We start from the raw sequence: 13849 nt of genomic DNA, 5'->3' as shown, positions 1-13849 counted from the left end.
TTATTGAACCCAAAGCCTGAGACTCTCATCCAGTCAGTTAGAACTGAACAAGCCTCTTGGATGAGAGTTGAAACGTCTTCAAGACACTGAATGTCTGATACAGCACTTAGAATTACCATGACCTGGATGACTGAGAACCTTCATCAACAACCCACAATCTCATTTTTAAATTGTTAATGATTGGGACTTTGTCGGCTTTAATGCATGATGAAATAAGTCATACTACCTGCATGCATCATCATGATTGCGTCAGGGTATGGTCATTTCTTCAGGCAGTTGCAATTTGCCACACCTGCAGATGCCGTAAAACCAGATGGGTTTTCACTTTTCCAGAGAAAGGTGTGTCATTACAGGCATCATTGTAAATTGTTTCTCCATAGACAGTTCATGTGAAAACTTTGATTAATCACTGCCTGACTTAGTGTTAATTTATGCTGCTGGAAGAACAGCAAACCAGCAGAAAAACCCAGTCATGTAGTGCATAAATATGTAAAAATAAACAGTTAATTCTCTATTAAATGTGACTTTAGTGATTAGAGTATTTGCAGTGATGTGGTAATAAAATATGACCTCAAATCAATGAGCATCATGCGACCAACAACCTCATTATTGTATAAGCCTGAACGTGAAACTGAGGCTGTTGTAAGCGATGAACGTGATTGAACATTTTGTAACATAGTTCAATTAGCAACCGTCTGTGTCAGAACTAATAAAACAAATATTATACGTTTTACATAGGTAGTATTTATTACGGGGCTGTTGCAATGGACTTCATTGTGCTTGTTTTAGCTATTCACTCCTGCTATAGTCATATCCCTTTATGGTGAAATGTCTTTACATAGAGTCAACTAAACTAAATGTTAGGTAAACTGTAATTTTTTAAGATACAATCATCACTTGCTGCTGCTCCCCAGGCTGCTATGATTGCTTCTAAACTTTGGGGCGTGGTTTGCCACTGTTGCCACTGACCAATGTGAGTGAGGGAGAGTGAGATGTTTATAAGTGGGGTGGTGGTTCCTGCTTGTCATTCCTTCAGACACCTGTAACTCTGCCACACCTTCAGACAATGGACTACATGCAACAGGCAGTAAAAGACACCTGTGGTGAGTTCACTCTGTGTATCTTACTTTTAAGGTTTCTCTGCTACAGAGAAAGTTATGTGCATGCTTTTGACTTTTCGTTAACTTTTCATTTAGGTTCCTAACCCTAACCCTCAAGACACTTTCTAACAAACCTTAACCCTATCCCAGGTTAGATTAATCACGTGCAGCTATTATTTCAACACAAATCAAGTTAAAATGATTGAGTTAGAATGACTAATAGTATATTATATTGAATATTATGTATTTTTTTTGTATGTTGACTCCAGTGTTTGTCTTCAAGTGCTAATAAGTGCACAAAGACTCACAGTTATGAATGTAAATAGCATGGTTGCAAACAAAGCAGAGCATGTGAAGGAATGTGAGGACGGTCTGTTAAAGGAATGTGACACAGAGGCATTACAGTCTTTCAACATGTACCCAACAATATGAAAATAATTAACCAAAATAAGTTAATTACAATGAATTAGTCTAAGATTTTTATTTTGTATTTTGTTCTGTTACCCACTAGTGACCAGAAATCATGTGTTTCATCGATTACTCTACTTGGATACTCTGCTGACAGAAAGTTAACAGAGTGTTTGTATATAATATTTAAACAGCTTACTAATTGAGATTCAACAATTCAGCTATTTTGCTTTGACGGTAGGTGTTTAACAGATTACCCATAGAGTTTATGTGACAATTCTTGAACATACCTACATATTTTCAGAATAATTTTGTTGAACTATTCATTCAAACTGCTATACAAATGTTCAACGTGAATATTCACGAAACATTTCTTGAATCTTTGTTGAACATTCTAATGCTCATTTGATGTTCAACATATATGCACAGATGTTCAACAATACATAGATAAATATTCAACAAATGTTTCACCATGTCTGTTGCTGTTGCTTTTTCAATACTGAACATGTTGAAACTTGAACATACAAATTAATAGAATATCTAACACTGATGTTTGTTTAAAATTTAACATCTGTATAACAGGTTGAGTGAATACTTCATGTTCAACAAAATTATTTTGAAAATATGTTGGTGTGTTCAAGATTTGTCACATATACTAAACTGTTGAAATGTTACAAATACTCTGTAAACTCTCTGTAGGCGGACTATCAAAATAAAGTGTTACCATTCCCCAACACACCAAAATGTCTTTGACCTTCATTTCCCAACATCCCTTCTTCCCTTCTCTCTTTTATTTCTAGTCCCGCTCCACTTTTATTGTTCTCTATAGATCACTGTGATGGTTCCTGAGAGTGAAAACAATGTTTCTTGTAGTCTTCAGATCAATGCACTGTTTACATGTGCTGTCTTTACAGGCACTGACACAGACCACTGCCACCTGAAGCTTGTGAACTTTGAGGTTCAGGACAACCACACTGCCCATGAGACAGAGGGACTCAGCACAAAGCACCTGGTGGTGCGACGAGGGAAACCATTTAAAATCCAGCTGCTGTTTGACGAGAGGTGGAACCTTCACACTCAGGTCCTCGTCCTGGAGGTTTGGCTAGGTATAAAGAAAAAATAAGCTACTCTTACAAAAAAAATCTTCACATAGATGAGCAATAAAAAGCACCCTTGCTGCAGCCCAGTCTACTAGCATAGTTGCAAATCTTAGCTAATAATACCAAACTCCACTTAGGTACACTATCACTGTATTACTGAGTCAATTTGCTGACTTCTTTTACTCATTTAACATTTAGAAATACGTATATGCTTTTGAATGAGACTAACACATTATATGTCATTCGTCAATCCGTGCACAAAAACAAAGGTAAAAACTGAATTTTTTTATTTAAAGGACTTGTGTGTTAATGAGTTAAGTAGCAGCTTTGGCTAAATAGTCACTGTGTCCAGCTGTTGCTTGCCATGAAATATTTACAGCAGGCAACAAACCACAAATTGTCAATTCATTTTTATTTTTGTGTACATATTTAACAAATGACATACATTCGTGACATCATTAATGAACTGTGTGGGTGATGGTAGGCTAACTGTTAACTGATTATCCCTGCTTAGAATTGTTAAGCTATGCTATGCTAACCATGTACAGACCTGATGACCTGATGATTTATTGTAATTTAATGTTTTATTTTGAAGAGGGAAGCAATATTTAATCTTCATTCAAAAGTGTTTTCCTTCATCATCCAGGCGACATGTCAGAGAATTTCAAAGCCCAGTTCTCTGACAATCAGTTCAACCCAGAAAGATGGTCAGCCAGAATCTTCTCTGACGACTTGACTCTTCAGTCAGTCACCATCCACATCTGCGCCCCTGTTCTGTCCTCGGTGGGTCTGTATAACCTCCAGCTCCACATAATGACCACAAATAGCAGAAGGAGCTTTGCAGTGGGATCATTTGTGCTGCTCTGCAACCCTTGGCTGAAAGGTGGGTCCATGTCCTGGTACTCCTTCCTGTTACTGCCTGCAGTTTCTGTTATTATGTTGCTATAAAAGTCATTCCACAACACTGTCATTGCTTTTCAGATGATCCAGTGTACATGCCACTGAATGCCCAAATACAAGAGTACATCACAAGTGATTATGGGGTGCTGTTTATGGGTAGCCATTCAAACGTTAGTAGGCGTCCCTGGTCGTTTGGTCAGGTATGTGACACTCAACTGTTGTCAATCAAATGTGACAAAAAGGAGAGACCAACCAAGTTAAGAAGGCAAGAGGTCATTCTGTAAGAATTCAGGACAGCTACATCTGTGTTTCCATGTGTGCAGTATGAGCCTGGGGTCCTGGAAGCATGTCTGCAGCTCTTACAGGTCAGCCCACAGCACCTCAGTGACCAGAACAGAGACTACTACCGACGAGCAGACCCTGTCTACCTCAGCAGGGTGATCTGTGCCATGGTGAGAGACAACAGTCTCAAATATTGGATGTACTGTATGTGCAATAGATATGCACAAACATGCACATGCATTCCCTCTCATACCAGAGTTGTTGTTACTATTAATGTCATGAATGAAATGAATTGAGCAATTGAAAGAAAGAAAGGTCAGCAAAGTTTCTCCTCCTGTCTAAGGTAAATTGTAATGATGACCTGGGTATATTGATGGGTAAGTGGTCGGGTAGCTACAAGGATGGTGTCAGGCCTACGGACTGGAGCAGCAGCGCAGACATCCTTCACCGCTGGGTCTCAACCAACTGCAACCCGGTGCGCTATGGCCAGTGCTGGGTCTTTGCATCTGTCCTCTGCACAGGTACTTTAAATGATTGTGACACAAGAGTGCATTTAGGCCATTTAAGTGTTATTGAGCTTTCCCCCAATGCAGAGCAGTTGCCCAGCATCTCATTGAATTTTAACTGGTTTATTGCCTGTTCAAAACATGCAGCTTGTCACAGATAATCTAGTAATGTGAGGGGTTTACAGATGCAGTCTCAAGCTTCCTGAACTGCTCACAGACTCATCATGACCGCCCGGCTAAAATAACAGATTGATTTTCACAATTTAATATCTGGGTGATTACATCAGTACCGGACTGCAACAAGTTACAAGCTACAGCAAGTTGTTGCACCATGCTGACATTTTGTTTACATCAACTTCCCCATGAAATCATGTGTTCACTGTTTATTCAAAAATATCTTAATATTGAATAATGAATATTGTATGTCCAAATTGCACCAAATTTGACTGCGCTCCTGTGGGTCCTCAGCAACAAAGCTGCTAAGTGTGCAGTAGATCAGGTGAACGTTTCTTGTGATATGCAATTAACATACAGATTTTTTTTGTTTGTTTTTGGTTGGTTCTCCACAGTTATGCCTGCACTGAGTTACATACAAGCTTTCTCACATTGGTCAACAGTTGCAATGTTTCTAAAAAAAAATTTCAGCTCCATTTGCACTTGAATTACTTCTTTAGGGGAGGTGGTGTTTTTGACACCACAATATACAGTAGGCCTATTTAGGAACTAATACCATGATGGTTTACATGAATTACAAACAAATAAATGTTTTTCCCTCTCCTCTGTTGTTGTCTGCTGATAGACACTGATGTTTCAATATAGACTGTTTCTGAGGTAAAAACTAACAAACTGAAACTATCCGCAAACAGATACTATTCAGAATGTGTTGTTTTTTTTTTGTTTTCATGGTTGGTTGTTTTTTTTGTAATTTACGTCAACTGACCTATTGTCATCATCACTATTACACTACTACATGTGATTTTTTAAAACGTGTTAATACAGATGATCTTGGTCAATCAAACATTCAAGGCTTTTTTTTTTTCAGTGATGAGGGTGCTGGGGATTCCCTCCAGGGTGGTGACAGTTTTTAACGCAGCCCACGACACTGACGGCAACACGACAATTGAAGAATATTACTCGAGCACAGGAGAGAAGCTCAACATGTCAAAGGACAGCATTTGGTTGGTGTCTCTTGCATTCAAAGACAGTTAAACCTTTATACTTCCTTTCAACTGCATTCTTCAATAAGCACTATATTGATTTGTGTTTTGTTTTTTTACGACAATCCAATACATTGTTGTCTCTTTTCACATTAACATAATGATAAATGAATCCAGAGAAGAGTAGAGGCCTGCTGGTCGATGTCAACATCTGAGTCATTTTTGTATTGTCTGTTTTGTTTTTCTTGCAGTCGTTTGCCTGTGTCATGTATTCTGTTCTGTGCATGCATGGCCATGTTCATTGGTGTATGCATTACTGGTGTATATGTGTTTGTATCAATTATTGTGTCTTTTCGCAGGAACTTCCATGTGTGGGTGGAGTGCTGGATGAGAAGACCAGACCTCGGTCCAGAGTTTGATGGCTGGCAGGTGGTGGATCCGACCCCCCAGGAGACGAGTGGAGGTCTGTGCCCCAAGTGGGTTTTAACATAGTGCTGTCATGTACTTGGATTTCAATATAATTAAAGGAACACTATGTAGTTCTGGGGAAGACATTTTAATCAGAAGAGAAAGATCAACACTGACAGCTTTTTTTAATGCCTAAACAAACTAAATGAACAAACTCTTTATTTTCATGATTTAATAAACTGAAAGTGGGAATAAATGGATCAAACACATCATTCTCTGCAGGGATATACCGCTGTGGCCCTTGTCCAGTGGTTGCCGTCGAGCAACACTGCCTCAGCACCCGTTACGACACTCCATTCATCTATGCCTCGGTTGATGCTGACATTGTCCGGCTGATTCTGCGCAATGGACAGGTGGTGGGGAGGAATGTGGACACTGAGGGGGTTGGACAGCTCATCTACACCAAGAGCATCGGCTCAGACAAACCACAGAACCTGACACAGACTTATAAGAGCAAGAAAAGTAAGACAGGGTCCTCAGTCTGTGAAGCTTTCTATAAAGAGAGAGCTACTGAATTAGAGAAGAAAAACAAGTTAAATACAGTATATTTTTTTCTTCCTTGTAAGGCAGACAGAGGAAGTAGGCTGTGCTTTTCCTCAACAATCAGTATGTGATTTCCTCACCATTTACTTTCCTTTTCCAGGGCCGCAACCATCAGGCTCTACTCTAATCTGTGGGATGTTAGGTCAGTGGTTATGTAACAAATCGTTTTCACCCTCAAAAGAATTTGCTTCTTTTTTCTCCACGTGTTTTATAAAGTTTTTGTTTTCCTTTTTCTTTCATTTTGTCAATGGAACAACAAGGAGAGCCACAAAGCTTCATGAGGAGTGGTAAGTGAGTGTAACCTGGAGCCTACATTACCCACAATGCAATTTATCAACTGAGTGACATCAATGGAGGCATTTTTTCAGATTACATTCAGCCTCAAATAGATTCACAAAAAATCACTTCATACTATTTTTTTTTTACATATGCAGTAGTACTCCCAAGCCCTGTAAACACACTTTAATGTGTCAAATTGATGGAGTTACCCTTTAATAGGTCCCTTGTCTGATATGTCCTCAGACCTCTATCCCCACTTGAACCGGAAGTTGTTCTGGTCCATCATCTTGCAGGCCATCCCAATGTTTTTATTTAGGTCTGAGGTGCGATGAGCGAGGTTACACTTATCTCTACCAGCCAACACGCCCCCTTATTGGATATCAGCCATTAATTGGCCGCTGTGAGGGAAACATGGATGCAATTATGGCTGGAGTTTCTGTGAGCCAGGAAAAAGCCATCCACCAATTTTCACTTGGACATTGATACATTTCCTCAAGACAAACTTTTCAACTAAGCTACACAACCATTCACTGCACAATCACTCAGACATCAACAAAGCTTGTCAGTTGTTCTGGAAACCTTAAATTCCTCCTTAAATATCCACATACCAGTAACTGTGTATTTATAAGACAAGAAATGGGTATTTCTACTTCCATATGAAGCTCCATTTTACAAAGCCTAATTTTCAAAATGATTCTTTTCAATATTCTTCTTTCGTGACAAAATATCTCTCACTTTTACAGCGAGTCCCAGATCAGGCCCCTTCGAACCGCTGAGTGCACCAGGTAAGCTTCCATTCTGTTCATGCTGTCACAATAAATATGCAGAGTGTCTATATTGGCTTCATTTTTACAATGCCACAGGTTCTTTTCCACTGAAAAGTACGAACACTGTCATAGTAGGAGCTTCGATTCCTTCTGGTACCATAACTACTAAAAATGTATATTCTAATAAGTAGTTACATGCTTAGCAGTAGTAATAACAATGCTAGTGTAGTAATATTTGTGTGCGCATTCAAAGAACTTTGGATGAAAGCATTCTAGACTTTATATTCATGCTCTCTCGCTTATCATTCATCCACTTCTTTTCCACATAATCAACCCTCTTTACTTTGTTCTGTAGTGAGCAGTTTATTGAGAGTTCTGGCATTTAGGAATCATCATCATTTGACATGCATCACCACTGACTTCTGTAAGACTGGTAGACTACTATCAAAGGCGAAGCTATGCACTTTAGGTATTCAGGTCGTCTAACTGAAAATATGTTATTGAACTAAAGCAAGTTGCTTAAGACCACAACTTTCCGACGTGTGAAAAGCTTTCCAGTCAGTCTGAATTCAAACAGCTTGTACTGATTATTTGGACCAGGAAACATGCATGAATAGCCCTTTTATTTGAGCTGTAACGACATGCTTTTTGTTTAATGTGTCCCTGCCACGAGGTCAAATAGTACATGTCTCAAAGTTGCAGGTGACCAAGTGGGACTTTTTATACTCCAATTTTATTTGAAATATTTTACATTGAGACTAAAATCTAAAAATGTTAATTAATTGGTTGTGCTTGGTCATTTTGAGGTCAGTTGCAGAACCTTAAAGGGACTAGACCCAAACCAATACTCGATTTTTGGGGCTGGTGGCGATAGTAAAAACTTCCGATAGCAATTTCCATAACAGAAATCTGTATAAAGCCAGGTTAAAAATTCTAGTTTTATTGTGTTGACATATTACAGCCAAGGGTTTTTCAGAGGGAATTCTGGATGTCTTGTTTCATCACATCATTTATCAGAAAATACTGCAACAGTGCTAAAAAAAAAGTTTTAGAAAGAAAAGGTTTCATAAATCAGGCTCTGACAGATATAATAATTCTATACATTTTGAGACAAAAAATGGTAACAGGGTCAAAATATGAAATATCACCACAAAACTTTTTACCATGACAATTATTTTTTATATTACAAGTTTTCAGATATTTTCCATCCAAATATGCAAATGAGGTTATCTAATTTAATATTAACACATTTGCATAAACTTCTAGGAGAGCAATCTGAAATAAAATAAACACCTAAATGTGTATTTGGGCATGAAAGAAGGCAGCTGAAACAATTAGAAGTAATGTCTACATACTTTTGGCCCTTTACTGTTTGATCAAACACAAAAAACAATGCTTTCAAGGACCAAAACAGCCATGTAAGCGTGCACATTTAGATACAATAGCAGTAGTTCATCTTTCACCTGTAACAATAATGCAATCTAATCTCCATGGGTTTCTCCGGTAGCCATGTCTCCTACACAAGCCTCATCCGATTTGGAGGTGTCCCTAAACATAGATGGAGAGCCAACAGTGGGTGAGAATATTGCAATTTGTGTGACGGTCACAAACCGGTCGTGCAGCCCGAGGGTCCTGATGGAACACCTCGACGCTCAGCTGAAGGAGTTCAACAGCAACGTGCAGAACAGCTTCTGGAAAGAGCAGAAGGAAGTGCACATACAGCCGGGTGATGGTGAGGCAGTATGAATGTGTACAGTGTCTGACACTACTGTTGCATGATCGTATTTAGTTGTACTTGATTTTTTATAACAAATTACTTTGTTGGCTACGGAACCTTCAAACAAACACTAAGGATTATTTCCAGCCTGTATTTTATTTGCTTTGTTCCTCCTCTGTTATTTTTTTCCCACATCTTTCATGTTCTCTGCAGTTTTGAAGCTGCGCCACACCATCCCTTCCTCTGAGCATGAGTTGGTCCTGGCAGGTGATGACATTGTGAACGTGGCAGTGGTCATAAAGGACGTAAATACCAAAGAAAGAGTCCTGGATGCGCAGGAGTTCAGCATGAGCTCACCCCAGATTACCATAGAGGTACAGTAGCAACCAGCTTCAAGTACTGCAGATAAACTATGCAGCGTTGTCTTCTTTCCTCTTTCTTCTTCATCTTTCTGCACTCTGATCTGTGGGTGTCAGTTGTTCATGACAGGATGCAGTTATTGTAATGAAGAGCAAACACAGAAATTCATAACAGAGAAGTATTCAGCATTGATCCGCCCTCACTGGTCATCTGTGAAACATAGTTTGGTGACCTAAAGCTTAGAACTTCTCAAACTCACTAAATCATATCATGATGTTTATTTTACATCATATTAGATGCACAGAATTTGCCATTCACAACAGTTTTGAGTCAGTTTATTTCCACCATAAAACAGTCTTATAGTTTAAGAGGTCACCATTGACCAGTCAACATTATGTAACTTCTAGCTGTGGGTCTGTCTGTTGAGCACGAGAGCTAATTATTATCTAATGTCTCTTAAATGTGTCTTTTCCACAGATTGAAGGAGGAGACAGCATCGAGATCAGGAAGGAGTACACAGCCCAGGTGTCCTTCATCAACACCTTTCAGAAAACTCTGAACGGAGCTGTGCTGACAGTAGAGGGATTTGGCTTGTTAGAGGACAAACAGGAGGCCAGGTAAGTCTGTCAGACTTTAAAACGTACAGTAAATCATCATTCTTAAGTGATAGTTCTGGGTGTTGCCTGCCTGATGCCAAGGATAACAGAGGTGTTGCAAAAGGAAGATAAAAAAAAGACTCTCCTTCATCTGTGCTGTAAGAAAAACAGTTTGTGGTTTAAGTGTCTGAGAATGTTGTCAGGTGTGTTTTTGGGGCAGCAGGAACATAGTGTTATAAGCTCAAGTACTGTAGCTCTCTGGTTAGACTAAGACAGCCTGCACTCAAGGATTACATTACTAATATATTCATGCAATGACCCCTCTTCTTTATCTCTTCTCCTTAAAATTAATAGCATACTAATACCCTCTTTAAAGTAAACTATGTACACTACATGGACAAACTTTACAATAAACAACATCAAAACATGCCAAACAATCTGACCTTGTATCCGTCTTTTGCCACCTCTTCTTTGTGGCTAACATGGCTCTGAAAAATGTTATTTTAAAAAACGCTGTGTTAAGTCAGGACTGTCAACAGTGCAACATAATGAAAGCTGCATGCTCGAACACTCTGTTTTCCTTAATTATGTTTTTATACACCATTTTAAACCGTTTTATCTGTTCGTAATCTGTTAAATTGAATAGATTGAACAAAATTATATTTATTTTCAGAAACTTGCTTTAATATTTATGACTTGAAAAACAACAACATATAAGTTCAATTTTGGTACACTGCAAGTAATATTTTGGTCTTTTTATTTTAAAAGTTGACTTTACTTTACAAGTAAATTAAAGTCAACTTTACAATAATAATACAATAATACTTTACAATAAACAATAATAACAATAATAATACAATAATACTTTACAATAAACTTTACTTTACAAGTAAAGTAAAGTCAACTTTTAAAACTCACAGTGTACAAACAGTGAACTGTGCAACATAATGGATGTAGTGTACCTTCAAAGTTTTCATGAGTTTGTCCCAAAATCTTCACGGACATAGCAAAGGTTGATTTCATGAGAAAACCTAAAAAACAGAAGAGCAAACTGCACTGTACATTTTAAAAGTTGACTTTACTTTACAAGTAAACTCAAAAAAGAGAATTAAATAACTAATATAGTTACATAAGTTGAACAATATAAAAAGTTGCCTCATTTTGAGGTACTCCTTTCCTCACTTCTTTCAAGTACAGTCACTTTGTCAGTATTTCATGCACCATATTTTCTTTTATTTGTTCGTTTTCAGCCCACTGCAACATCTGACAATCACTTAATACTTGACTGTAACGATGAGAACACCAGAAAAACATACAAGAAACTCTGCTGGTTTCACCTCAGGCTGGGACGTGTGGGTTAACAGGTTGAATCTCCACCTACCAATTGTCTTTTCTCTGGGTTGCCAGGCCTGTCTGCGTTGACCAAGTCTCAACGGTCAGGCTCAGTGCTAGAGTTGTGTTCTGCCTCTGCTACTCTGCCGCCTGGTATTTTCTCTTCAGTACTAAATGGCTCTTATGTTTACTTAAATGAGTAAAAAAAAACAACCTTTTAAACTTGAGGAAGGTTGAGAAACATGCATTTTCTGTCTGTAGCAGATAAGAATCACCTCATGGGTAAAGGTATGGAAAGCATTCTTCTATCATAAGCATCTGCTATGAAATGTAGCAGCGTTACATTTTTCAGTATGTAGCTTTCTTCTCTCTTCCTCCCGTTACCACCGGACAAACTTTGTCAGTGAAACTCTGATAAGTTCTAAACTGTCTTCTCCTGGTTTGGTCCCATTTCCCTCTTGCCTTGGTGGCTTTTTATTGGCACGGACAATGAAGCAAAAGTTTCACCCCAGAGAGGAATACGTTAGCTAATTAGAGAAGAGCTTTAGCAGACACATCTAGTTGGGAGGTAATACATCACCACGCTAAATACTGGAACAATTGAACTGCTTTGGCATTTGCTTTTTCTGGCTTGAGAAAGGGCACAACGTGAAGTCTGGGAGCCAGAAAAATCTCTGTGCCTGTCTGTGGAGTTGTTGAGTAATTGGTGGTATTAATCAACACTCATCACCCACACACACTCTGTGAACATGGGATATCTTGCTAATTTCCCCCTTTTATTTATCACACAATATTACTAATATTACCCACTCTCGTGTAAAGCAGTAGTTCTCCTGGGGATATTCTGTGTTTGTCTTTGTGAGAGCTGAAATTTGGAAAAGATTAAGTTTCTTTTCTCTCTATCCCAGACTGACTTTCCTGAAGCAAGGCGACAAAATAGAGAAGAAGGTGTCCATCACGGCCACTTCACCTGGCACTAAAGTGCTGATAGCCACTTTCTCACACAGCAGCAGCCCCAATGTCGTTTCCAGGTGCTTCCACAAAGTGTCTGTAACCAGGGAATGACACTGAAGAGTTCACCCTGCCAGAAACTTCAACAACACGAAACAGCAAAAGCACACATTCGTTTTGTTATATACTGATATGTAGCGTGTTTGCTTATTTATCCTTACAATATTTCCTAACACTCAGGAAAGGTGACTTTTTTGTATTTCTTTTGTATGAGGCCATTTGAGGAATTGTTCTGATTATTTTGTAAACTGATTTTGATGTGTAAAAATGGTGGCTTGTCCTTTTACAGCTTAGGACAGACTGCGCTGCATTGCAGTAACTCAGTAATACCACTAGGTGGCAGCAACTATCCACTTGTATGTCTGATGTTTTCCTTCTGAAAATCACTGAGACTATTAATATGAAGAAAATTAAAAACATTCTGTTTCTTCTGTACTTTGATACATTTTCATTTGTGTACTGATCAAATTAAAACACATGATCAAAACGGGAGCAGGAGACCTTGTTGCAGCAATCATTATTGAGACCTGTTTTGTAGTTGAAAGAAAACATACATACTGTATGTGTCTTTAGCGTGTTAAGATACGTCATGGTTGCTTGTTCTGATGATAAGGAATACGCTGCTACAGTGAAAGTTAATACCAAATTCAGTCGTTAGGTTTACATGTAACTGTACAGTCACTGCCTCAACAGTTGTATTCGTAGTGACAGCAGCCACAGCATGAAATCCTTCATGTCATGAAGAACTGACTCTTCAAATCAAGAAATGTAAGTCCTCCAAATTAAACTACAAAGTACATTGCTTGTCGATGCCCTCTGATAGAAGCACTTTATGAGCTGAAGCCACCATTGGCAGGATAACATCTGTTGTCTATGCCTTCCAAGGCGGTTACAAATCTGAAAATTAATCTGTTATATGATGTAAAAAAGCTATGGTATAGGTTTGGTGGGGTTTAGGCACAGAGACTACTTGGTTAAGATGAGGGAAACACTGTGGTTTGGGTAATATCACAACTTCATAAACATGGAGCTTCGCCGTTGTGGTAGAAACAGCCTATTAACATGTGGTTATGGTTCAAGGATGAACATTGGCTGTCAGGGTAAACAGGAACCAAACAACTGTCTTATTTTCATTCCTGTGGGCCCCTGTGTACAAAAGATACAAAAGAAACTTTGCTTAAGTGCCTTACCAATCATCATCCTCAGCCAAAAAAATAGTTTTTATTTTATTATTTATCTGATCTAGATAAATTGGAATCTGACCTGGTAACATGTTAAGAATAAGTATAATAATTATAAAGAATAGTTTTTGGCTGATGTAGG

At 38.5% G+C, this 13849-nt stretch overlaps 1 protein-coding gene across 1 annotated transcript; it reads left to right on the top strand.

The window, feature by feature from the left end:
- The first annotated feature begins 1047 nt into the window (after positions 1 to 1047).
- On the top strand, positions 1048 to 12961 carry LOC311264630 (protein-glutamine gamma-glutamyltransferase 5-like). Its single transcript, XM_084365648.1, has 16 exons — positions 1048 to 1103; positions 2423 to 2614; positions 3255 to 3491; positions 3590 to 3708; positions 3832 to 3960; positions 4134 to 4311; positions 5339 to 5474; positions 5813 to 5916; positions 6144 to 6383; positions 6565 to 6606; positions 6725 to 6751; positions 7487 to 7528; positions 9018 to 9242; positions 9441 to 9601; positions 10065 to 10204; positions 12424 to 12961. The coding sequence occupies exons 1-16, from the start codon at positions 1067 to 1069 to the stop codon at positions 12578 to 12580; spliced, it is 2166 nt and encodes a 721-aa protein (XP_084221774.1). The 5' UTR covers positions 1048 to 1066; the 3' UTR covers positions 12581 to 12961.
- The last annotated feature ends 888 nt before the right edge of the window (positions 12962 to 13849 follow it).

The sequence above is a fragment of the Pagrus pagrus genome (assembly GCF_965226575.1).
Source record: "Pagrus pagrus genome assembly, chromosome: 11".
Classification (NCBI taxonomy): domain Eukaryota; kingdom Metazoa; phylum Chordata; class Actinopteri; order Spariformes; family Sparidae; genus Pagrus; species Pagrus pagrus.
This window is presented reverse-complemented; position numbering and strand designations above follow the sequence as displayed.

Bases quoted from the DNA above. Each gene is read 5' to 3' on its own strand.
- LOC311264630 (XM_084365648.1), top strand. From the start codon at position 1,067: ATGGACTACATGCAACAGGCAGTAAAAGACACCTGTG. The intron at 1,104-2,422 runs GTGAGTTCACTC...CTGTCTTTACAG, and splicing joins GGCAGTAAAAGACACCTGTG to GCACTGACACAGACCACTGC. The intron at 6,752-7,486 runs GTAAGTGAGTGT...TCACTTTTACAG, and splicing joins ACAAAGCTTCATGAGGAGTG to CGAGTCCCAGATCAGGCCCC.